At 30.9% G+C, this 24,815-nt stretch overlaps 1 protein-coding gene across 1 annotated transcript; it reads right to left on the bottom strand.

The window, feature by feature from the left end:
* Nucleotides 1-4,608: 4,608 nt before the first annotated feature.
* Nucleotides 4,609-6,392, bottom strand: LOC134699080 (thyrotropin-releasing hormone receptor-like). Its single transcript, XM_063560767.1, has 3 exons — nucleotides 6,387-6,392; nucleotides 5,723-5,945; nucleotides 4,609-4,985 (listed from the first exon to the last, which is right to left on the bottom strand). The coding sequence occupies exons 1-3, from the start codon at nucleotides 6,390-6,392 to the stop codon at nucleotides 4,735-4,737; spliced, it is 480 nt and encodes a 159-aa protein (XP_063416837.1). The 3' UTR covers nucleotides 4,609-4,734.
* Nucleotides 6,393-24,815: the final 18,423 nt, after the last annotated feature.

Raw genomic sequence — 24,815 nt, forward strand, 5'->3', positions numbered from 1 at the left:
CTTCCTTCAATTACATGTATAGCTAGTATTAAGCCAAAAATAAACAAATTGAAAAATATCATGCATCATGAGTAAGTCTTATATTACTTTCATACACATTCCCCATGCGTAACTAGCTGTCGGAATCGATGTGAGTCATATTGATTAACAAGACCTCTTGGGGACACACATGCATGTAAATGTACGCAACTCAGTGTATCTGACTAAAATAAATATGTTACAAATGTGTATACCAAATTTTTTGTCTCCTCAACGTATCTATAAATGACAAAAATGTAAATGAACTTTAATTAAAATCGACATGCAGTTAAACATATCAAGAAATATTTTACGAATATGAAGTCATTAAACATCAAATAAAATTGAGGGGAAATGGGAACTGATATGTCAAATAGAGAGTTGTCTCATTGGCACTCACACCACATCTTCCTATATCTATATAATAACCCAACTAAAGAGCAGATACTAGGTGAATGCCACCAATAGTCCATCAACGCAGCGAAAAAATGGCATGATTGGAGGTGGTTCTCAGCAAGTCTCTAACCAAAATGTGTACTATTTCAGTGGAAATGGACGTCATACTAAACTAAAACATATCGTACCACATCTTCTTATATCTAAATGAACTCAAATTCAAACAAAAACATATAAGACTGTCAAAGTCAAAAGGCTCCAGACGGCGGGTAAAACATGTTTTGTTCGAACGGAATCCTCCCATATACCTAATGTAGAATGAAGTAACACACAGCAATACTTACAGTAAAACTCAGTTTAAAAAAAGTCCGAGTCCGATGTCAGAAAAGGTAACATAAGAAATAAAGCAAAATGACAATGATATATAAATTTACAAAGGACTGTTAACTATTACTGATATGCCAACTCTAGACCTCAATTAAACTGATTAAAATATCATGTCTTCATCATATCAAGATAATAATAAAATTAACGGTACTAATATTCTTGCACCAGATGCGCATTTCGACAATACGTGTCTCTTCGGTGATGCTCATGGCTAATATTTTTGATATCCAAAGCTTATATAAAATATGAAGATCTATAATCCAAAAGGTCCACAAAGTATAGCCAAATCCATGAAAGGAATCAGAGCTTTGCATGAAAGAGACACATTCCTTAATTTATAATAATTTTGATACACAAAAAATCCGTACTTTCATGCAAGTACCGAAGTACTGGCTCCTGGGCTGGTGATTATCTATGGGACTAATAGTTCACCAGCAGAGACATCAACTCAGTGGTAGTAATACTAATGTTATAAAAATGGTAGTAACATTCCAGCGCCAGACCTCAATTAAACTGATATTAAAATATTATGTCTTCATCATTATCGTTCGATGTTGCATATTATATTTGTTTTTCGTTAACTGTTAAGTTTGGATAATATAATTGAACCAATATCAATTGACAACCAGAAGTTCTATAAATGATTTCATTTGACAATTATTTCACTTCATATATGATAGGCAAGTTGAACCCTCGGTCATGGATATAATTATTTCATTTAAGAATTGAATGCTTCTTTTTGTAACTTCATATGGGTGTAAAAGCGTTGACCGAAGTACATTTTGTATGAAGCGCGGAAGCGCTTCATACTAAAACTGTGCGCACGCTCAACACCTTTACAACCCTATGAAGTTACAAACAGAAGCATTCAATACTTATAATTACATTTTTTACCTATAATTATGAAAACACGAATGTTATTATTGTTTTATTTAATTCACCTGTGTACTTTATTGTAGAACCACGTGTTATCATGAATAAAAAGTTTTATTGGGCAATGCAATTGCTTACGGAATAACACATGATGTGCAGTTAGCCAATCAGAATAACGTATAATAATGAAACATAAAGCTTATGTTATTATACAGCTGTGAACACAATTTGTTTAAATAATTGATGATCATACGAATGTCACACAGGTAAGAGGTGTATCTAGCTATCAAACCAAGGTTTGCCTCACCAATTTCAACATATGGAAATGCCTGGTCAAATTCAAGAATGTGACAGTTATTTTCAATTCGTTTGGTTTGTTTGAGCTGTAGTTTGAATTTGCCACTTGATTAGAGACTTTTGAATTTTCCTTCGAGTTTGGTATTTTAACAGGTTACCTTTCAATATAGAATTGAAAATTAATACGGAAAAAAATACCTGATCTCGCGCGAAAACGCCTATTGCTTTATATATAACTAAGTCTCAAATATAAAGCATAATCTGCATATCCTTCCATAGAACCTGAGTTAAAAACCCTATTGTTATTCGGGTTCGTGTTGCTGGGTCTTTAGTAATCTATGGTTTAGTAATATTTTACTATTCTTTTTTCGATGGTCTTTTTTTTTCTTTTAGCCATGGCGTTGTCAGAAAATTTTTGTCTTTTGAGTTTGAAAGTCCTTTAGTTTTCCTTCGCCTCTCTTTTTTGCTAATCAAATCAATTTTAAAAAGCACACCATTCCATGTGGATTTGCAATCAGTGCATGTGAAAACATGTTTTATACATTAAATAGCTGAAAATTAGCATATGAAATTGACAATATCTAAATATAATGTAGAAACATAATTTGCAAACTAAAGCCTTCATTGTGCATGTACATCAATAAAAATGTATTGATACATGTATGCATGAATTTTTTATTAATGTAAATTATCCAATTCTAAAATATAAATTGTCAGCTGCTTTTTCAAATGAATAAAGGTGTTTACAGTATAATGAAAAGCTTTGGATATTCAAATGGTTTGGCCTCGGTCATCACTAAACATATATTTATTGTTGAAATACCTATATTGAGCGGGAAATAGTAAAATTAAAGTTATTGTGTCCATTGTACTCTTCAATCTTTATTCTAATTATCTTGTACTTATTTGAAGAAAAAAAACAACACTGTATACGGTTAGTGCTATCTAGAACTAGCACATTTTAGTCGACGTCTTTTCTTAGTTTCATTTATATGTTTGTTTGAAATCTAAAGTTAGTTCTGTTTTATAATTGTGTTGTATGCTTACAAAGCTTATACTGAATCCATTACAACTATGTCACCTATTGTCTGTTTGGGTTGCTCTCCTACTTTTGTCACTATATCAGAACTGTAAAATAACGCCCTATAATTATAAGTGAGATGTTTAGCTGACCATATTGTATCCACCATTTTCTTTATAAAATGGCTGTACCTCAGGAATGTGACAGTTGTTTTCTTTTCACTCGTTTCTTCGGTAATTGAACGCATATGAGAGAATCAAACGATCATTCATCTTTTAGCCAATAAAGAAAATCAGTACAAGTATGAATTCAACACCTATATTGTACCTGTAAATTTTCATAATTACATTGTAGGCCGGTGTGACAAACATTTGAAACCAAGACGAAGGGGAAACTGTAAACGAGGTCTAACAAATGGTGATATAAATCTGTATTATGCACATGCTATTTTATCTTCAATTTTTGGCATTACGACAAAAAACATGACATAGTATTTGAACCTCAGTTTTTCTTGTAATCATGATTAATCACATTAAACAGATTTAAAACTGTCCTAAGTCAGTAATCTGATGTTCAGTAGATGTCGTTTGATGAATGTAAATTTGAGAATGGAAATGGGGAATGTATCAAAGAGACAACAACCCGACCATAGAAAACACAGCAGCAGAAGATCACCAACAGGTTTTCAATGTAACGAGAAATTCCCGCATCCGGAGGCGTCCTCCGGCTGGCCCCTAAACAAATATATACTAGTTCAGTGATAATGTTAGTGTTTCTCGTTTCTCGTTTTTTTATATAGATTAGACCGTTGTTGTTTTCCGTTTAAATGGTTTTACACTAGTAATTTTTGAGATCCTATATGGCTTGCATTGTGGTTGCAGACCGTACTTTTACTTATAATGGTTTACTTTTATAAATTGTGACTTGGATGGACCGTTGACTCATTGGCACTTATGTCACATCTCCTTATATCTAATTAAACACGCATTTGTTTTACCAATGTTCTGTAATGAAAAATTAAGGTAATGTCTTGATCAACCGCACCCCTGATTTATATTAACATGGACATGTTCATGGTTGCAATCGTGTTCTTTTTCCCGTTTAATGTCTCTTTTCCCTTCTTACGTAACACAAAAGGCGTCAGGATTCATGCACTTGTCTTATCCAGAGTTCTTAAGCTCCTTTCAAGGTTTTTCTGATCTCCAATTGTAATTCAACTTAACTTATTTTGCAATATATAATAATACTTTGTTGTCTGTTATGCAACATACAGTGTCATTAGTGTTGTTTCCAAAAAATAAAAGATACATGTTTTGTCACAAAAATTACAAGATACATGTTTTCACAAAAACTTAAAAACATATTATGTGAGTTTGTTGAAAAAAATCCGTCAATTTAAGAGTTAGAACTGTAACATATATATTGAATGATTGACTTTCATTGTGGAAATGTGATTCTGGTACATTTTTCGTAGAGATACTCAAATAACAGATATTAAAAGGTACTATGAATGTACAAGTAACACTATTATGATAGTGTGTTCATTATTTATTTAATGGAATTTAAAGAAAAAATAACAAAAATTAGATTTGAAAAATAATTTGAGAGCACGTTTATTGTCAATGGGAAATATAGATATAATCGTTCGTAGAGACTGGCCAAACGCATTTAAAGAAGTATATGCAAACATAAATGAATATCTAAAATTAATCAAAGAAACCCGAACATTTACAAAAAAGGATCTATAAAGATCCATTTGTTCTCTTCTCACTATCTGATAGGTAGCCGTTAACATCGATACACGAACTACATCTTTCTTCGTTAGAAATCTTCTCATTTAGTTCATATAGTTCATTCTGTTCCAATTGTAACATATGACCGGTAGTTGACGTCACAAGAGAATAGTTCTGATTTTTACGAGGACTTCCAACAGTTGGTTCGTGAGTGCCAAGATTTTGGCTACATCGACGGCATCTTTGCTTGACAAGTTGTCCTATTAATATAAATAGAGTTTTATAATGTTAACACATAAAATAAGTGTTTAACTTATGAGTTAAAGTCATCCGATGAGTTGTTTAGCAAGAGTTCTAATAGCAATAACACGTTTGGCCGTACTTGTACATGTAATTTAGGTTTGAATTTGGAGTTGTTAAGAAACACATTGTAATAGTACCGCAACAGTCTAATGTATCAAGTGTTGTTTAAAATAATATGAAATGTCAAATTCCATTGACAAAAGAAAATGAGACAAAAAATCATTATAACAGTAAAACATTAAAAAGTTCAACGTCTACTATCGTCTGTCAAGTTACATCACTGACATGGGACAAGCATTTAATTCACATCATTTCTAATTTAGTTTGAAATTTCCCTATATTATTTATTGGATCGGAATAATCATTTAAGGATGCAGGAATGGTCTTTAACTAGAGGCCAAAAATGATCCCTGATGCATTAAGTTTTTCAGTAATTTTATATTCTATAGTAATGTACTAAATCCTAGAAGAACTATTTCTACACAACTTTTACATTATTTGAAAATTAGATTTGGTCTGTAACTCCTGACGAAATAGCTTTGAATCAAAATAGCTTATATACTGCGGCTGGCATTACAGAAAAGTCCAAAAGTTGACAATGTTTTGTTATCATTAACAGCTATATATTTTTGCGAGAAAAATCAGTGAAAATTAAATTACATATCAGAAAAAAAGTAATAGCTAAATGACTTACTATGACACAATATAGCTGTAAATGCTTCTCTAAACTTCATCGACATAGCATTATAAAGTATAGGGTTAATAGCACTGTTAGTATAAACCATTATCCTACACACAAGCCAAAACCAGACATTTGAAATATTATAATCACTGAAGGAATTGTATACTACGACTGTTCTGTAAGGCATCCACATGATACAAAATACGGCTACAATCACAATCAGCATCTTTACAACCTGTAAATAAAAAACAAATTATTAACTTAAGTGTATAATGTATAAAAAAAAAAGAAGATGTGGTATGAGTGCCAATGAGACAACACTCCATTCAAGTCATATTAAATGTTCAAAACTATAGATCAAAGAACGGTCTTCAATACGGGGCATTGGCTAAAACTGAACAGCAAGCTTTAAAGGCCCCTAAACAGACTTGTGTTTAATAATTCAAACTAAAAAAACTGTACAATCTGTACATACAAAAGTGACACGTGAAAACATGCAGCGATCTTTTAAAAACCCTGTCCCAATGAACTTCCATAACAAATGTGCCACTGGACATGTAACATCCAACAATCAATCAATTAACACCCTTGCAAAATAATTGATGGGGTTCTTATGCAATTGTTAACCATTATATTTTAAACATCCTTATTGCCCTAAGGTTGATTCATGGTATACCGACATCTTGGATTGTTCAATCCCAGTAAAAAATAGGTATAATTATTTGCTCAAATCTGCAAATATGGAGACAGATTTACAATTTAATGGCAAGACTATTTGTTTATATAAGGCAAACTTGGTGATTTGTTGTATTATTCAAAATATTTATACAAATATAAAATTTTGTGTTTTTAGAATATCTTTTGGTAAAAAAAATATACTGGAATGATAGGCAATTTTCATATTTTAACAAGTTCGGTGACACAATTTTTTATTTTTTTTTATTAAAACATATTATAAAACCGATCTTCTTACAATTTATTTCAAAATTCTATCTAACATAATTCTGTTTATGCACAAAAATGTGTTTTTCCATTAAAAATACAACCAAATTCGAAACGACTCGTAGGTTGGGAAATAGCACGGTGACCATTACTTTTTATTATATTTAAAAAAAAAAAGCATAATTTATTAAAATCTTCCTTTTGTCAAAGTATAAGAAAAGTCTATCTCAAAAAGTATATACTTATGATCTACATTTTTACCATTTTTTACAGATTTGTAACCATTTATCCGATGTGTATAGACTTAGATATAATATTGACGAAATAATCCCCAAAACAATCAGAGTAACATAACTAAGAAGAACCTAAAATTAAAAAATGTTAAAGAGTTTTGGAAAATCAAACTTTAAAAAGCTTTAACATGGCCATGTCTAATCCTTTTTTTTTTCTTTTCTTCTCCGAATACATTTTGAAATATCACTGATAATCTTTTTTGAAAGATAAAAGAAACAGATTTCGGAAGAAACAATATTTTATAAACTGCACATGTCATTCTGATGATAGCTAGAGAACAATGAATATGACATAGAAGTAATCTTCTGAATATGACCATGACATCTTGTGAAAGTATTGACTTGGGTATATTCATCATCATGTTGTGAAAGAATGTTTATTTTCACTGATCATAATGAGTATGCGATGCCCTTAGGAATTCAACGTAAAAGAAATGCAAGGCTCTAACCCTGAACAAATTTAAACGTTCATATAATTGAACTTCTCAACCAGAAGCACTCAGACTAAAAAATAAATCTATTTGATAAGATATTACGTGAATCACATGCCTTAGAATGCGGAAGGATTAACTATTCTTCGACACAAACCGGTAGTCATGATATACCTCGACACATAGCAATTACTTTCTTGATATGTGATTTAGGAGTAATTTTAAAATAAACACATTGATTTTAGTGTAATTTTGATAGCATGTTAACATTCGACGTATTTATAGAACTTTAAGATGAAAAATGTCTTTAAAGTACAGCATTTTAATACAAATAGAAGTAAAATATCCATAGGCAACCTCGCCAATATTTACGATAGCAAAATCTCACCTGTTTCTTTCCGTTTTTGAATTCAAATATAATCATACTGAAATTGAACTCTTTCTTGCAATTTTTCAAGTTTTTGTATTACCTGCTTAGGAGATAATAAATTTTATCCTGGTACCTGTGATAACTAATAATACCTTTCTATCACTTTATGGATAAAAACATATTTGGTTGAATTATTTTGTGTTTTATCGCCTTTTGTACAATTTGATAACTTATTGCAATCTCTGGTAAAATGTCACCCCCTTTTTGGCTGATATCCTTTGATATTATGCAATCCCTCAGTGAAGATTGACTTTCCGCAGAGCTGATTTTTCGTATATCGCTTTTGGTTATTTCGTTCCCGAGGTGTTCAATTTATAAGCATCAAAGTATCTAATGAGACCCATATTTTCATGAATCACACACACATTAGGATAAAACTATAGGTATCCTCAGATACTGCTGACGGTGTTTACGTGTACAGCTAAATATTTGTTGATGTAAAATGCATAAAGTGTTTCCATCGTATTGTAAAACCAAGCGTATTTAAACGATCGAACCGCTGTATTTGAGAAATGATTTTCATAACTGTCGTGTCTATTTTGATATATTATCATGCTGAAGATAAAGTAATTGCACAATATGTCTTGTCTTAAAAATTTTGATTTAAGAAATGACAAATTGCTGTCTGATTTGATGTTAATCTAAGACCGGAAGAAATAAAATATTCGTTCTTGATTCTCAAACATGTCTAAAACGATTACGTTTCGGTTTGTATTTTAATTAAGGGACTCGTGAGACACTTTGTGAATAGTGCAAACGCAAATATGCAGCAAATTGTATTTATAAATAATTAACAAATGGCTTTCTATTTGAATAAATGCAATTATTTTACATGTGATTTCAACGATTGTTCGTGGCAGACAAATCGACAGTGGTACAATGTCATTAGGTAATTACAGATAAATTACATAACCACAGACTTATAACACAATCAGCGGTAGCAATAATTCAAACATGATTCATATCATTTGGTTCAGCACTTTAAGCATGTTGTCAGTAACTTTGAACATCAATGTTTAATACTGATGCGATTATACTTGTAATGCTTTTTTCACATTTCATACATGTTGCATTGATGTAATTGCTTTTCATATCTGTTCTGATTTTTCTGATTTTCATTGTACGTACTCTATTTTTAACTTTAGTGATTCCACAGATTATTATCAAACGAAGAGGGTTTTAATTTCAAAAATAGTTTAATATATTCACATGCATATTCCTAATTAAGAACATTGCAATAACTTTATATAACAATTCCAATTTTGTCATTAAGAATATCTGATGTTGGCGACATGTTTTTTGTAATATTTGTACAGTATCTAGGTGTTTGGGTTAACTATTATTATTTATTGCCGTTTGTTAACCCATGAATGTTTTTTTTTCGTTTTTTTTTGTAGTTGATTTTCTCTCACATTCACGTACCTCTTTTTTCCGATGTATCTGTTCTACCGGACAAACTTAAGTCGAAAACATTATATTCGTTTTGTATTGCAATGTTGCTATAACAATTTGTCTGATGTGTTCCAGCTTTCGATTTTGTCATTCGGTTACGGATTTTTTTTCGCGAGTTTGGTATGTTTGTTATCTTACTTTTTACATGCATCTTTAACGTTGTGCTGCTTTGGCCTATGTACCACGGCGAAAATATATAAGTATTACCATATCAATGATTATTATTCAAATTGCGATCGTAGGAGCGCTTCATAAAAATACTAAATACATTTTCTGGTAACAGCTGCATTTTTAGTTTTAACAAAATTGACCATTTCATCTTGTTTATTTTGGCAGGCATTCAAATTCAGTCTGAACATGATATGGGTATTATAAAATATGCAGCGACAATATATATTTCCTTACACTAATCACTTGGTAACATTACAAAATGGCAATTGTAATGTATTATTTGTATCTGTGTGGATGTGTTGTTGTTCGTTTGGTTGTTGTTGCACTTTAGTGTTTCGTTGTTTTCATCTTATATTTGATATTTTTCCCTTATTTTAAGTTTGTTACCCTGATTGTGTTTTCTCAGTCGATTTATGAACTTTGAACAGTGGTATACTACTGTTCCCACTTATTCAACATTATAATCGTGACATAATATTTGAACTTACAAAGAAAAGAATTTGCAGTCTTTGTTGACCTTTAGTTTTGTAAACTCTTATTTCTCCCAAGTAACTAAACATTGAAATTTTAATACATTGCAAATGTCAAATAACACCAATTATTCATACTAGATTCTGATATACTTCTTTAATAACATTCATTTGTTTGCCTGAAGTTTTTAACACGGAAGAGTTAAAGCCGTTTTGAAACTCGAAAATAGTTTCCTTGAGGTTTAAAAAAGCTGAATAGACATATGGACTTGTTGTGAAAAGTAGTGCACTCGTAGTATGGTCGATTACACTTAGCACGATCATATAAAAATGATAGTTAGTTCGATTGAATACAGCCAAATCTAATAATGTTATAATGTACGCAACAATTATATACGATAAAAGCATAGTCATACTATACATTAAATGAAAACATATTTTTCAGAAAAAAAGGTTTCGATCATTGCCCAATTATTCAAATTAGATATTTAAGTAAAGAAGACATGTATTTTCAATTTGATACATGATTTGGAGGAAAAAATCAAGCGTTCGTCTGTTAAAGGACGTGATGTTATAACGTATAACCTGATACTTTATCTATTGATATATAACTTGTTGTTGAGCGTATATCAACTCGATTAAAAGTTCGTTTTTGTTTGCAATTTATAATAACAAGAGTCCCACAGTTTTGCATCTTACTTACTTTATATCGATATGGACACTAGACCAACATATATAGCTATTACAGGGACGATTTTCGTTTTTGCATGATACATGTAATATTGTTATTCCTAATGTACGGCTTCATTGGTTTTTTTTGCAAAGGATGTTGCTTCTGACAGAGAAAAGTCAGAATAACTATTATTTAATACTTGTCATTTAATAAAGCGTTTGTAGTGATTTCTCTAAATATGAATAATTTATAACAAACATGCCCCCTTCTAGAAGTGTGTATCACTTATCTACCGGCAGGTTTCTTTAAAAAGAGTGTGCATTTTTTACATTCCCTTTTTATATTATAATAACTGTAACAGTACCGATTTATTTTTACTTCACGAGATATGCTTTACGACAACTACTGTTTCATCGTTGATGCCCGAGAGTAACGTGTTTGAAAATCGAAACACTTAAGGATGTACGTAGGTGAGATTAGGTGAAAATTAATAAATCAAGAATTAAAAAATGATACTATAAGCTGGTACAGCATTCTTAAAGGATAAAATAAGCTTAAAATATTGATAGTTCATGGACCTCCTTTTCGCTATATTTTCGATTTATAATATGGCGGGAATAGGCTGACTTGGCCTTTTACCTTATTTTGCTTGCATTTGGGTCCCACAACAATTGAAAGCAAATTAAGAATCTTCTAAAATTTCGGTAAAATATCTTTCATGAGCTATTTCTGATATGAAAAATTTAACGGGTGTTATGGGGCAAAATATTTTACCTTGTTTTGTATGGAAAAACAACACGGAGTCTGTAAATTTGACACGAATTTAATTAACCTCACCAAAGTACATCCTTAAGACAAAAATTATAGGATGGTTAAACCAAAAAAGACCCAAGTAAAACTAAATCCAAACAAAGACTCGGATAGCTGCATTAGGGAGATATATCAACTTCTTTTATTTTCCAGTATGCCTGGACCTTTCTTTATGTTTGTGTATACAAAATACACACTGTATGATAATAAAAATAACCGATATCTAAAAAATATTCATTAGTCTTTTCAAGAGGTTACAACCAACAAAAGTTTATGTCTCTAGGCGAAGTTGATTGTATTTACTACTACATTTTCGTATGTTGAATACGTTCTCGAAAAAACCAAAGTTTTTTTATATCGGGCTTCAACATTATTTATGTTGCTAAACGAAGAGATTATAAGGATATTATATTAAGGTTTAAACAGAAATAGACACTACAATCAACAGTTATTGACATTTATAGTCAATCTTGTATGGCCTGTCATAGAGAAATGAAACAGTTATAAGATTTTGTTGACGTTGTCTATCAAGACGTTATATGCGGTAATGAAAGTAGAACATTATTTTCTATATATAGTCCATTGTCTGAATTTTGTTTTGTTAAAGAAGTTGGTCGCAGCGTAAAAGACAATTAATGTGATCAAAGAAAATGTCGTTTCGATCTTTGAACTGAACACACTTTTGAAATTATAAAGTAAAGAGATTAAGCAAATCAGGTGATTCGAAATGTGTCACATATTTATTAGCAGCAGCAGCACAAACAACAGCACAAACAACAAACCATTATCATGAGCAACAACAGCGGCAAAGAAAGCGAAAGTAACAACAGAAATATCCACAAAATACGTTTTACATATCAACAATAGACTATGTATAAAAGTCATAAATCGAAACAGTTCAAATGATTTCTGGATCTCCATCTGTCACACGTATTTGTCTTCGTTAACATGGTTAATGCATATAGATATATAAAAAATTTAAAGATACCAGAGGGACAGTCAAACTCACAAATCGAAAACAAACTGACAACGCCATGTCCAAAAATGAAAGAACAAACAAACAAACAATAGTACACATGACACAACATAGAAAACTAAACAATAAACAACCCGAACCCCACCAAACTATACGCGCCGAAACCGAAATGCCACAGAACAGTTATGGAAAATCATTTTAAAAACCAAAAATAGATTAAAGAACATGAGACATCTTTTCAACAGTGTTTCGATTTTAAAAACAAAAATAAAGGACAGTTACCAGCATTGAGACAAGCGACATGTAATTTTCGTTGGTGTCAATAACGGTTTGCATCCGTTAAATCTTAACTGTGGTTTCTGACTTAAACGAACTCGTCTATATGTTTTGTTGTACGTGCTCTTAACTTAACGAATTAAATCAATCATGTTCAATCTACTTATTGCAGATGATAATGCTGAAGCCGTAAGGCTCTTTCAATTCCCAGCAATGATTTATAGTGATTTGATCTTCCATTCATTCATTCATTTATTTTTCCTCATCTGGAAATAAGTAAAAATAATTAAGGTACGGCTTCCTTTAAAATTGCATTTAATCTTGAATCTAGTTGTATAGACGTATACTTAGTCTTTGCTTATGAGTATATTTACTGTTCTTTTAAGAAGATACGTATAATTGAAAAGTTGTATTTTAAAGTAAAAACGAAAGATTTCTTTTTCGTTTTACTTAATATTTCCCCCTAATCATCATATACAAAAAGTAAAAGTACACGTACGATCGTAAATCCTTTTAGAAACTTTAGATATATAATGATGAATGCTCATGAAGATGTGGTAGTACACATTGGTATATCAGTTAGCTCTTAAAACTAGATTAAATCCATCATTTTCTTTTTAAGAAAATGTATGTCCCTATTCAGGAATATGACAGTTGTTTCCTATACATTTGATGAACTTTTGAATTTGCCATTTGAATACGGGCTATTTTCGTTTGAATTTTCTTTCGATATCGGCGTTTTAGGTATTTAACTTTATACTAAACTGAATTATTATTGTTTATGATTTGGGTTGATGGTGGTTGACACAAATGACAAAATTTAAGTATATTTACCATTTGGTAAAGTATGCACCATCATTTTTATTAAACTATTCAACTATTTAAGATGGATGTGGCGGTCTTCGGTTAATATAAATAAAGTAAGTCAATCAATTATTATTATAATTTTGTATGACTTATGATTATAGTAGCTTATCTATACAAATAGTCCTTCAGTGGTTTTCATTGGTTGCTGTCTATCATATCTATTGTCGCGTTATTGTTTCATGTGTTTTAAACATAAGACTTCTGTTTTCTCATTTGGGTTGATTCATATTTAGTAACATCTGGAACTTTCACAGCTTACTTTGCAGTATCGATTTGTTGTTATTGTTGGCAATAGTATAGGGACCTATTTTTGACTATGCGACATGGGGTTTGTCTCATTTTTCAAGGCCGTACGATGCCCTATAGTTGTTAATTGTGCTGTCATTTAGTAGAGCTGTCCCATTGGCAATCATACTACACCTTTTTTTAGTATGTATAAATTTTCTATTCTATGATGGATTGCTGTTTCATTAGAAAAATCGTATCATATCTTCATAAGTGTAAGTGGCAACGCTATTATATTTAGTTGTTTGTAGATATAAAACACGTTCATGGATTAGGCAGTGCAAACAGAATGTAACTCCAAATTGCCCCTAAAACAAGATTTTATAGAAAATACATTGTTATATTGAATAACAGATCACAAAGATTTGTTGAGAATCAGTTAATAAAAATACATGATGAAATGAAATGAACTTTAGTTCGGCATTGATATGGCTAAATGTTGGCTCACCACTAGGAATTTAAAAAAAATTTGAGGCAATATTGAATCCGTGGTTTAATTAAGGTTTAATATCTCAACAAATGACATCGTGCACGAAGTTCCAATGATAATAGTCTTTGTTGATACAGCTAAGAGTATTCATCAGGGTTTAATTGATGAATGTTATGTCATTTAAATGAGAAGTTTAATAGTGTACTCAATCTTGTGTGTGTTTTTCTTGCATCAGTTGATTGATTTCAGTGAAGTTAACATGATTGTTACATTATACTTAAAATTCATCCTACTTATTATAACCTTACTATTATGTAATGTATTAAATGCCTCACTAGTAAGTCACAGATAAAAAGCTACTGCAACTTTGTTATATAATTTGTTATTAAAATTCAGAATATGAAAAGGGACAAAGAACATACAAGTTTCTAAATTGACCTAAGGTATTAGGAATTTCAAGATTCAACAATGTTGGATATGTGCAACTATAAATAAGTTCCTTGTATTTAACATAACGAGATGATTTAAATAAAAATTTTAAACCCAGACAATTTTCTTGAATATGAAAAGGGAGAAGAACATACAAATTTGTAAATTGACCTAAGCCATCAGAAATTTCAATATCTAACAATGATTTATACAAAACATAAACATAGATACTTGAAAGGTAATACTAACGATTAAGATCAACGTCATTAAAATATAAGCATATGCAAGCTAAACTATCCGTATTCAATCTTGTTCACATAATTTTAATCTACACAACTTCTCTTTTATACCAGAACACGAAAACATGTGTTTGAACATTAAATTTTGAAGCTATGGTATCGAATCAATTGATATAAAATGGATACCGTTCTGATTGATTTGAGAAAAAACATATCCTTTAAACGCTCCAATACATTCGCTCACTAAAGAAATCTTATTGTAATTGTTTCTTTGTTATTTTCCTACGGCTATTGCGTGCCAATCCCTGGTGAGCTGATCGAAGAACTGTTTCATTTCATGACAAAAGAAAGGGTCAAACTACATTTAATCCATCACCTGCTGAGCTCAACATTTACAAACTAATTAATTGTAACCAAATTAATCAAGATAAAATCTGTAGTCAAAAGGCAGTCTTCTAATTGGTTACTACTTAAAGATTCGAATCGAGGGATTTGAAAACTGTCCAACGGCATATCCACGTTTTTGAAAGGAAGTATATTGGAGGAAGGAATAACATGACTATGACTCTGCTTTTTCTTGGTTAATTGTTGTACGAGATTTTGAAAAAATCTAGTTTAACTCCATCTTTTATATGTCTGTTCCAAGTGGGTATAAAATAGATATAAATTAGTCGTAAAGCCATAATAATCGAGACATAAGAGAGATGTAGGGGAATTGGGCTTCTCAATAATAATTAAAAAATGAAAACACAAGTAAGGTCGATAACTAATGCAATGGCCTTTGTCCCACCTATAATTATAAAAACTGTTTTAAAAAGCACCGGTATATAGAAACTTTTACAAAACACTATATATTCGAATTTTGATTAATCTTCATGCGCACCAACACAGCGGCAGAACAAACACACAGTTGAAAGCGGACACTAGATTCAAAGAAAAAGAAAATGAAAGCTTTGATTCATTTTGTATCACTCGGATCTTAAAACATAACACTCAATTTTATAAATAGTTTTTAGTTTGTGTAAGTCTTGATAAAACTATAGTCTTTTTTGTTATATATTTAAAACCATGTAACACCATTAATCAGGTGTGCTGTAAGTGTGATGTAACATCCTGACTATTGAAAAAATAAATACAAAAATTATACATATAATTTCATCAAAGATGATGTGTTTATCCTTTTTCCTGGTTGCCTGTTGGAATTTCATAATCAACAAATTCCAAACACATGAAATTTCCTAGGTGATGGATGTAATAATTTCTTATTTGTCTTAATCCCTTGATACACATTGAGATATTATTATTTAAGAGTTAAGCGTTATTAATTAACATCTGAGAAACGAAATACGCTAAAGGGATTGTAATCTGAGTTAAACATCAATATAATAACACTGCCAAATGTGTGATATTTGTCAATGTTTGAAGCATGTTAAGGTGTTTAGCGGTTTCAACCATTTAAACTACTATATAACTTGCATCGTCGTCATTCATTATGGCTGTCAATTATTTTTGGCACAAGCTAGTCGCACAAAAGTAATGTGAGTGTCCTTTATTATATAGTTGTTACAAGTACTTGGTACATAATTCATTTTGAATATCTAGCAGTATTACAACTAAAGATAATAACATTGTCGCTACCGTATTCCTTTAAAATAGTTAAAATTGTACCAGGATTATAACTTAATACGCCAGACGCGCGTTTCGTCTACATAAGACACATCATTGACGCTCAGATCAAAATAGTTAAAAAGCCTAGCAAGTACAAAGTTGAAAAGCATTGAGAACCCAAAATTTCACAAAGTAGAATTGGCAATTCGTCGCATTGCAACATGCATCAACATCTACACAAAAAAGAATATGAAAAGCACGATCAATTAGTAGTTCAAATGCATCACAATAATACAATTTACAGTTGATATTGTATAAAAGAAAATCTACAGTAAACTAGGTATACCTTTTATCTTTAGTTTCACAGCTAGGAAATTGAAATCTAATTACGCGTACGGAAGGTGATTTCCATCGGATTTATGAACAACCAATGTCAAACTACATTGTGTAGCGTGTATTTTGTTTTACAGAATTTTGAAACACGGTAGGTAAGATATATTACAAAGTACAAGAACGAAGACGACATTATACCATATTTAAGAATATTAATAGTTGATGAAGCTGAACTAAAAAAGAGACAGATTATTTGAAGGAGAAAAAACAGACAAAATGTGGAAAATTCGACAAATAGAAGGCACAACATCAATAGCAAAACAAAACACAATGAATCCATGAAACAACTAACAACCAACTGTGACTCTGGAGCCTGTGCTCCAAATGTCTGAGATGATCCGAGTGGAAGCCGTAGTACTGTTCATGACTAGTCAACAATAATCTGGTACATTTAACTAATAATCGTAAACTTTTATGTAGGGTACTGTGCAAATAAAACAGACATGATAGGTAAAAATGTCAAAATTGGGGAACAACAGTCAACTCTATTTTATACTTTTCGATTCGCGAAGAACAAACTTAAATTCTTAACTAAAAGTTTTATTCTTTTATAGTGGAAATGACTTTGAATTGCAAAGATATGCTGTTATTGATGATATATTGGAACCATGACAGATAGTAATCTACAAAAGTAATTTATTTATTGCATGCGCTCCTTTTTTCTGAATCTATAATTGAACAACATTTTGGTTAATGCAAAAGGATATATTTAAATAATTATAGAGCAGAGTCTTTTAGCAGTTCAATTATTTTATGGTAAAGCATGATAAATGCAAGCTTTACAAATACATTTCATGACATCTTTTAAAATTTGAATAAATGTTAATTCATTGTTGAATAAATAATACTATGGTAGATGCAAAAGGCTAAATTTCACTTTTGAGGAAAGGTTCCAGTAATTTGAGCTTATACTACGTCAAAGCAAGATAAATGCAAAAATATCAAATTACATTTCATGGTGCAAATCTTAATATAAGTGTTGGTGTACTTTAAGAAAAAGGTTAAAAAGATTAACGCAATAGTTATACGTATTACCGTCGTGTGATATAATGCTTTAACCTGTTACATTGAATTCATAATTGTATTTTTTTATAACGGGTACTGTACAGTAAAGAAAGGCAACAGTAGTATACCGCTGTTCGAATTTCATATATCGATTGAGAGAAAAACAAATCCGGGTTACAAACAAAAAATGAGTGAAACTCATCGAATATAAGAAGAGAACTACGACACAACAGAAACACAAAATTACATGACAGGATTAAAATTTAAAAAAATGGGAGAACATATAGGACAGAGAAACACACAGCATAGAATACAATTACAAAAACATCATTAACAGTATTTTATGTACACTATATTGTGCAATTTCCTTAACTGTAAAGTTGCAGAAAAAAACCCAGATACATTCAATATTGCTTCAGACTACACATAAGTGTATTGATGTCTATCTGAAACTAACAGGGATAGATTTATTACAATACCGGTATTAAAAAAATTCAATACAGGGTGGAATTGCGAGTTGATGGATTTACTTCTTACCTCGGTAGGTGAAGTACACGGTTGTTATCATATTATTTCGAGCAAATTATTGGTTTGTTTTTGGCCAGATTTTGTTTAAATGAATATAATGAAAAAATGTAAACAAACAGACATATTTTTCTTGTACAGTAGAGATTGAAAGTAAAATTACAAAGCCATGGCTAAAAAAAAGAACGAAAATACAGTACACAAACACAACATAGACAACTAAAAACTGGGATACACGGAGTCCATTAAGTTACATTGGTGATCTAAGGTGCTGTGAAAGGTAAGTGAATGCTGCTCCACATTTGGCATCCTTCGAGTTTCATAAGTGCTGTATGTAAGACGTGAAAACAAATATTTTAACAATTCTAACAGGTATTTTAGTTTGTTAACCCGATTTTTTTCCCCATAGATTTACGAGTAGTGCACAGCGGTTTACTACGGTGTAGCCTTTATGTAGAACATTTGAGAAATAGTTATACTTTAGCACATATTATTTTAACATTTAAATGTAAATATGTCATTATAATGCTTCTATTCTTAATGTTGCATACAAACTTTTAATACAAATTCGAAATTTTAAGATGCATGAAATTGGTGTAATATAAATGTAAATGTTGCTTACGATTATCGTACACAAAGGACTTGAGTAATTTCAAACTATAAAAACTCTGAAAAATGTTCAACGTTCATCCAATTTGATCTTTGAATTCGACCATATTAAGTAACTGATTACATTCCTGAACCACGTTTTAATAAATATTTATGATTAGCATAATATGTCAAAGAGTTTGAAGACATCAAATATTATCTTTATTATCATCTATTCTTCAGGGAAATATTGTATATCTAACATTAAATTGTTTTGAAATCCTACATCTTTTTACTAATATAGAAAAATATAAGTATACCTTTGGGTCTTGTGTAAAATCATGTAATTATGTAAATTATTTTATATATTTAAGATATTTATCTCCCACTATTGCAACATACGCATAGATCTAACTTTCATTATAAGAGTATACACTTTCTTTTGTATTTACAAAAACTTCATAATTGTCATAATTAAAAGATTGAATGTTTATATGCAAATATTGTAAATAACTATTCAGGCTTCATATTTCCCATATATAAGGGCAAAAAGTATATTAGATAAAATGTCGCACGTTTTGCTTGCTTCTGAACAAAAAGAACGAAGACGAACTTACTTGTCGCTACCACACCTGTCAAGTTCATGTTTACCGATTTGACTAAAATTCTACATAGATTATCATTGATAATCTCAACGAGATTGATTTTCTCGCATGAGCCAGGACGGAGTTGAGATGACCAATGATAATCTGTTTATCGCTATTTTACCTATGACGATGTTGTTAATTTCATGTCAATTTCATTAGCAACGCCATGTGCCTGCTTAGTTTCTAATGATAAGTATCCATCTCAAGCAAGTAGCATGATATAACAAATTATCACAAAAAAAAGATAAAATAGCGATAATATATATTATCTTCAACATATAAAATATCACAATAACGTAAAAACAAAGGTTATAAGCAAATTTTCAGAAAAGTATTAATAATAACAGCAATTCATTAACCCCAGAAGATCGATGATAATTCAACCCTATAGAACCATGAGTATAAGCATAATAAGACGGTCAAGCATATGTTTTCGTTTTTTCCAGACCTTTTTTATTTCATATTATAGATAACAAATGTGTCTTACAAATCATCGTCGTTTGTTGGAAACCTTTCAAATCTCAATTTTGACATAATTATGATTTTAATGAAAAAGTTTAATACCTGCTAAACACATGCTCATTCGCATTTGCAAGCCAAACATGACAATCGCATCGCGGGTAAAATATGACGTTGTGATTGGTTTAACGCCGTCACGTGTTGACACAATATGATACCGTAGGGGGTTAATAAATTTCATAGGGGGTTCATGGCGCGTTAATGGTGACGTCATCTATTAATGTTGTTGTGTTTCATTGCTTTTTTCAACATAACGCAGCAGAAAAAGTCCAGCGTGGGATAAATTCGTTATACGGTTAACAACTGACTCCCTCCGGCCCCACTCCCTATGAATTTTACTAACCCTCTATGGATCCGTAGGGGGTCAGTAGCGAACCATCTAACCTACAATCAATGATTGTTAACGAATTTTGCAGAAATTGTATCATACTCACTTCGAATAACTAAAATCATTTCTGTATATTGCTTAAATACATTTTACAAAATTAAAAAATCGGGTTTTTGGGGGTAGTTTTCTTACTCGTAGGTACTTTCATTTGAATATAGAAATTCCGATAGTTTGAATTAATTTCATCTAAAACTAACATTAATAATTTCTATATGTTCTAGTATTCCGTAGTTCGTAATTTTAATATTGTATAATGCACGCATAATTCTCTGCCAAAGCAATACCATGTTTGAAGGTGATAAATCTATTCATTAATTACTCGTTTTCAGCTGCATTAAACACCGTATCTATAATTTTATTTTAAGATATAATCAATTTCTACAGCACAATTATATATAAAAAAAAATTCTCTAACACATATTCCATTTCAATCCTTCTATCATTTTAGCATAGAATTCGTGGCGGAAAGTAATGCATAATACAACTACAAAAGCTATTTTCTTTTTCCAATTTGTTTTGAAAATCCAACAGAGCTTCAAGTATCATTACATTGAAATAAATTATTTAAACACTTATCATTCTTCATGTACAGCAAATTAATTTTATATTTTTTTTTATACATAAATGAGGGTGCTAGCCCGGATCGGTTATTTGATTAACACTTACATAAATTGATTACAATTAGTTTCAAAATGCGTGTGTTTGGTCATCAAATAAATTCACCACAGTCATTCGATTCCCTCTGCATGTGGATGATGTTGAATAGTAAAGTTCTTTTCTTCATCAGTAAGAGTTGATAAGTCGTTGAATGTTGACTCATATGTGTCAATATTAATCCCCACCGATTTGATGATTGTAGAATGTGCACCAATTTCCATATCGATGCAATTGCCTGGTATTTTGAAGAAAAAGTTAGATCCAGTCTTATTGGAATCAAACAGTGAACATTTGATTGAAATCGATGAAAGTCTCTTTGGAAAAAAGAGAAAATATCCCAGAGGTACAGGAAAACAAGATACCTGGGTTTTTGGAATGGTGGAGAAGGGGTCAAGGAAAGTGATTTTGCAAATAGTGGAAAAAAGAGATCGTAAGACCTTGTTACCAATTATTCAGGAAAATGTTGCGAAGGAGCACACATTAACTCTGATTGCTGGGCGGCGTATAACACATTGGAAAAGGAAGGATTTGTGCATAAAACTGTAAACCACAGTAAAGAATTTAAAGCAAAAGATGGAACCTGCACAAATGAAATTGAAGGCATATGAATTTTGCTACAGATACAAATACGGGTTTTCAAATGGAGACGTTTTCCATAAATTTTTAAAAGGACATTGCAATCTTTAATGAAAAAAATGAAACGGCCAATAAAAGATGAACTAAAATGGATTAAAAAGCGCCACTGTTAACTTAAAGAAAAAGTAATTGACGAGTTTTGTTTTGTTGAAATTTAATTTTTCCTCTCAAATAAAATATACAATCACTTCTTTTATTTATTAGATGAAAAACTATAAATAGCTTATACAGTTATTGGATGTGTTGATGCTTATGTTTTTTGATCTGTAGAACCGTTTGCCTAAACTTTTAACAATTATAAAAAAAGAAATAGCTACATTGTCGACTTGTCGGACTGTCAATCAAGCTAATTGTTGACATGTCGCTGTCGATCTATCAACCTGTCGGCCTGTCGACCTATCAACCTGTCGACCTGTCGACCTATCGACCTGTCGGCCTATCGACCTGTCGACCTGTCGATCCCAACTTAATATGGCGATTAAACATAACTACAATCTTCAAATAATAAACCTGGAAAATAATTTAACTTGTATAAAAACCGATTTACTTCATTTGACTTAAATGTACGTCCGATGGTACTACAATCACGTATTCTATACTTGATCCCTCGTATGTCTGTTGTTAATAATAATCTCAGCTGTATATACGCTCCTATCTTATCTGTTGAATATCTCGACATGGTTTTTAGAACTTTAGGTTAATCTATGTGACTCGCGATAAAAAAAAATGAGAGTTAGAACTTATTACCATTCAATAACCTAATTATCAAAGGGCAAAACCAAAATCTCAAACACATCAAACGAATGGTTGAAAATTGTCATTTACCATACTTCGATTGGCTTGGGGGGTTTCTTACATCGAAAATTGTTGAATAAACCTAGCTTTACATATATGCAATAAATTATCCGAAGGACAAAGAGAAAAAAAGAAACAATGCAAACAGAATGAGCAGAATATGTTGTTTAAATAAAATTGCAAAAGTATATGTAGGTACACGAGTGTTTTCCGTTAATTATAAAAGCTATGAGGGAAACGTTAATGTCTGAGTTACCGAACAGCACCAAAATCAATCAAACTTTCGAGTTTAATGTGCGAGTTTTTTTCCAAAGTTCATTATTATGTTGCAGGACTCTTGTCTAGTATAAAAAAAAACAATGTTATGGTTGATGCAAAATGATTTTTTTTATTAGAGCAGAGTCATTCAACGGTTCGTTGTTGTTATGGTAAAGCATAATAAATACAAATTAATCTAATACATAATATGGCATCTTAATTGGAGTAAATCTAAACTTATCGATAAAAAATGATGTTTTGCCTAATGCAAAGGGTCAATTTCCATATTTGTTTAAGGGTTTATTAATTCGATCTTATTCTGAGGCAAAGCAGGATTCTTGCAAAGTATCCAATTACATTTAATTGCATCCTATTGGTGCAAATGCTTATATAAGTGTTGATGTACTTTGAGGAATATGGTAAAATGCTTAATGCAAAGGTCCTGCATATTACCGTCGTCCGAAACATTTGTTTTAATGTCTTACATGTCAAATTGATAGACTAAGCCGTCGTGGAACAGACAGTTACTAGTCTGTTATGGTTATTCAATTACTGCATACCTAACTGTAATGACATTAACCTATTTCTCTTTATCAATTACAAGATAACATCTTTCATCTTAGACGTTGACTGACTCTGAAAATTGTTTTATAACAATATGGGATCGATGATTTATTTGGTATTTTACAACATACTCTCTCCGTGAATTTAGCGATCAACATTAAATAATGTTTCCTTGTTATAAAGGTTCACATATACAAATTTTAGGGAAATAAACAGAGCCTCTTTTATTGGAGAGAATTAAGAATTACAGATTTTCAAAGTAAAGGAAAAAATGAAATATTAAAATACTAGTATTTAATATTCTTCTCATGTTAGCTTTGATCATAAAGCTAATCACCACAACGTTACTAAACTTTTATTCATCCCTTATGTTCGAATGTCGAATAGAACAAAAATACCGAAAATGATTCCTTTTCAAAAATGGAAAAACTTAGAGCTTGAATACATCTAACGAATGAAGAAGATCTGTCATATTCCTTTTAAAGAAAATGGTTAAGTAAACGCGGTTTAAATGATAAAAGTCAAATCCAATAGTTCCAAATGAAGGTTAATACACAAAACAAACTGCTTGGAACGCAAGAAATCTCAAAAATGTTGTTTTTAATTGTCTAATTTCCCTACTTTTCATATTTCTAACGCATTATAGAAAGTCGCAATTAGAGAGAGAAATACATTTATCGTACGTTTTTCTCAACGGAAAACTGTTTGAATAGTATCATCACGATTATTTTTTTAATTTGACATTTTTGCCAACAGATAACATATATTTCAATTAAACTACTCATATTAGCAATATTTGTGTAAGATTATAAACAATGATCGAAGGTTTTAACTTGGTATGGTTCCTCTATATTTATATTGTTATTTGAAATCTATTTAAAGGTTTGATTGATTGATTACTGTTTGCTTTAGGCCGCCTTAGTGCAATACGGCTAAATCGCGACAAGAGCTAATTAAAACAGTTTACAAATTTAAAGAAGTTATCATGATAACAGCTTTGAAAGGTTCTAATGAAAATTAGCTACATTTAAAAAAAATACGGTTCTTCATGGTGTTCTTTTTAAGAATTGCTGAAAACATAGCAATGTATTTTGTGTTGATTTTGCAAACAACTCTATTGGAAATATTGTATGTGCTATGATAATAGGAAACCTTTGTGATATAAAGCGCAATTTGAAAATATTATAACTAATCAACAGGATTAGGAAGGTATTTCAGCAAGACTTTATAATTTAATAGAGTTATCTGACTAAATGACAAGTGGTTGCCTTGCATCCTCTAATTTAATGACATTTAATTGTTGACCTATCATTTTTTCACAATGAGAACATTTCCATAAATATTATAA

The sequence above is a fragment of the Mytilus trossulus genome, unplaced genomic scaffold (genome assembly GCF_036588685.1).
Source record: "Mytilus trossulus isolate FHL-02 unplaced genomic scaffold, PNRI_Mtr1.1.1.hap1 h1tg000024l__unscaffolded, whole genome shotgun sequence".
Taxonomy (NCBI): Eukaryota; Metazoa; Mollusca; class Bivalvia; order Mytilida; family Mytilidae; genus Mytilus; species Mytilus trossulus.

What these genes read in the sequence shown, in the direction of transcription:
- LOC134699080 (XM_063560767.1), bottom strand. An exon ending in TACAGCTATATTGTGTCATA is followed by an intron (nt 4,986 to 5,722) that starts GTAAGTCATTTA and finishes TTATATTAATAG; the next exon opens with GACAACTTGTCAAGCAAAGA.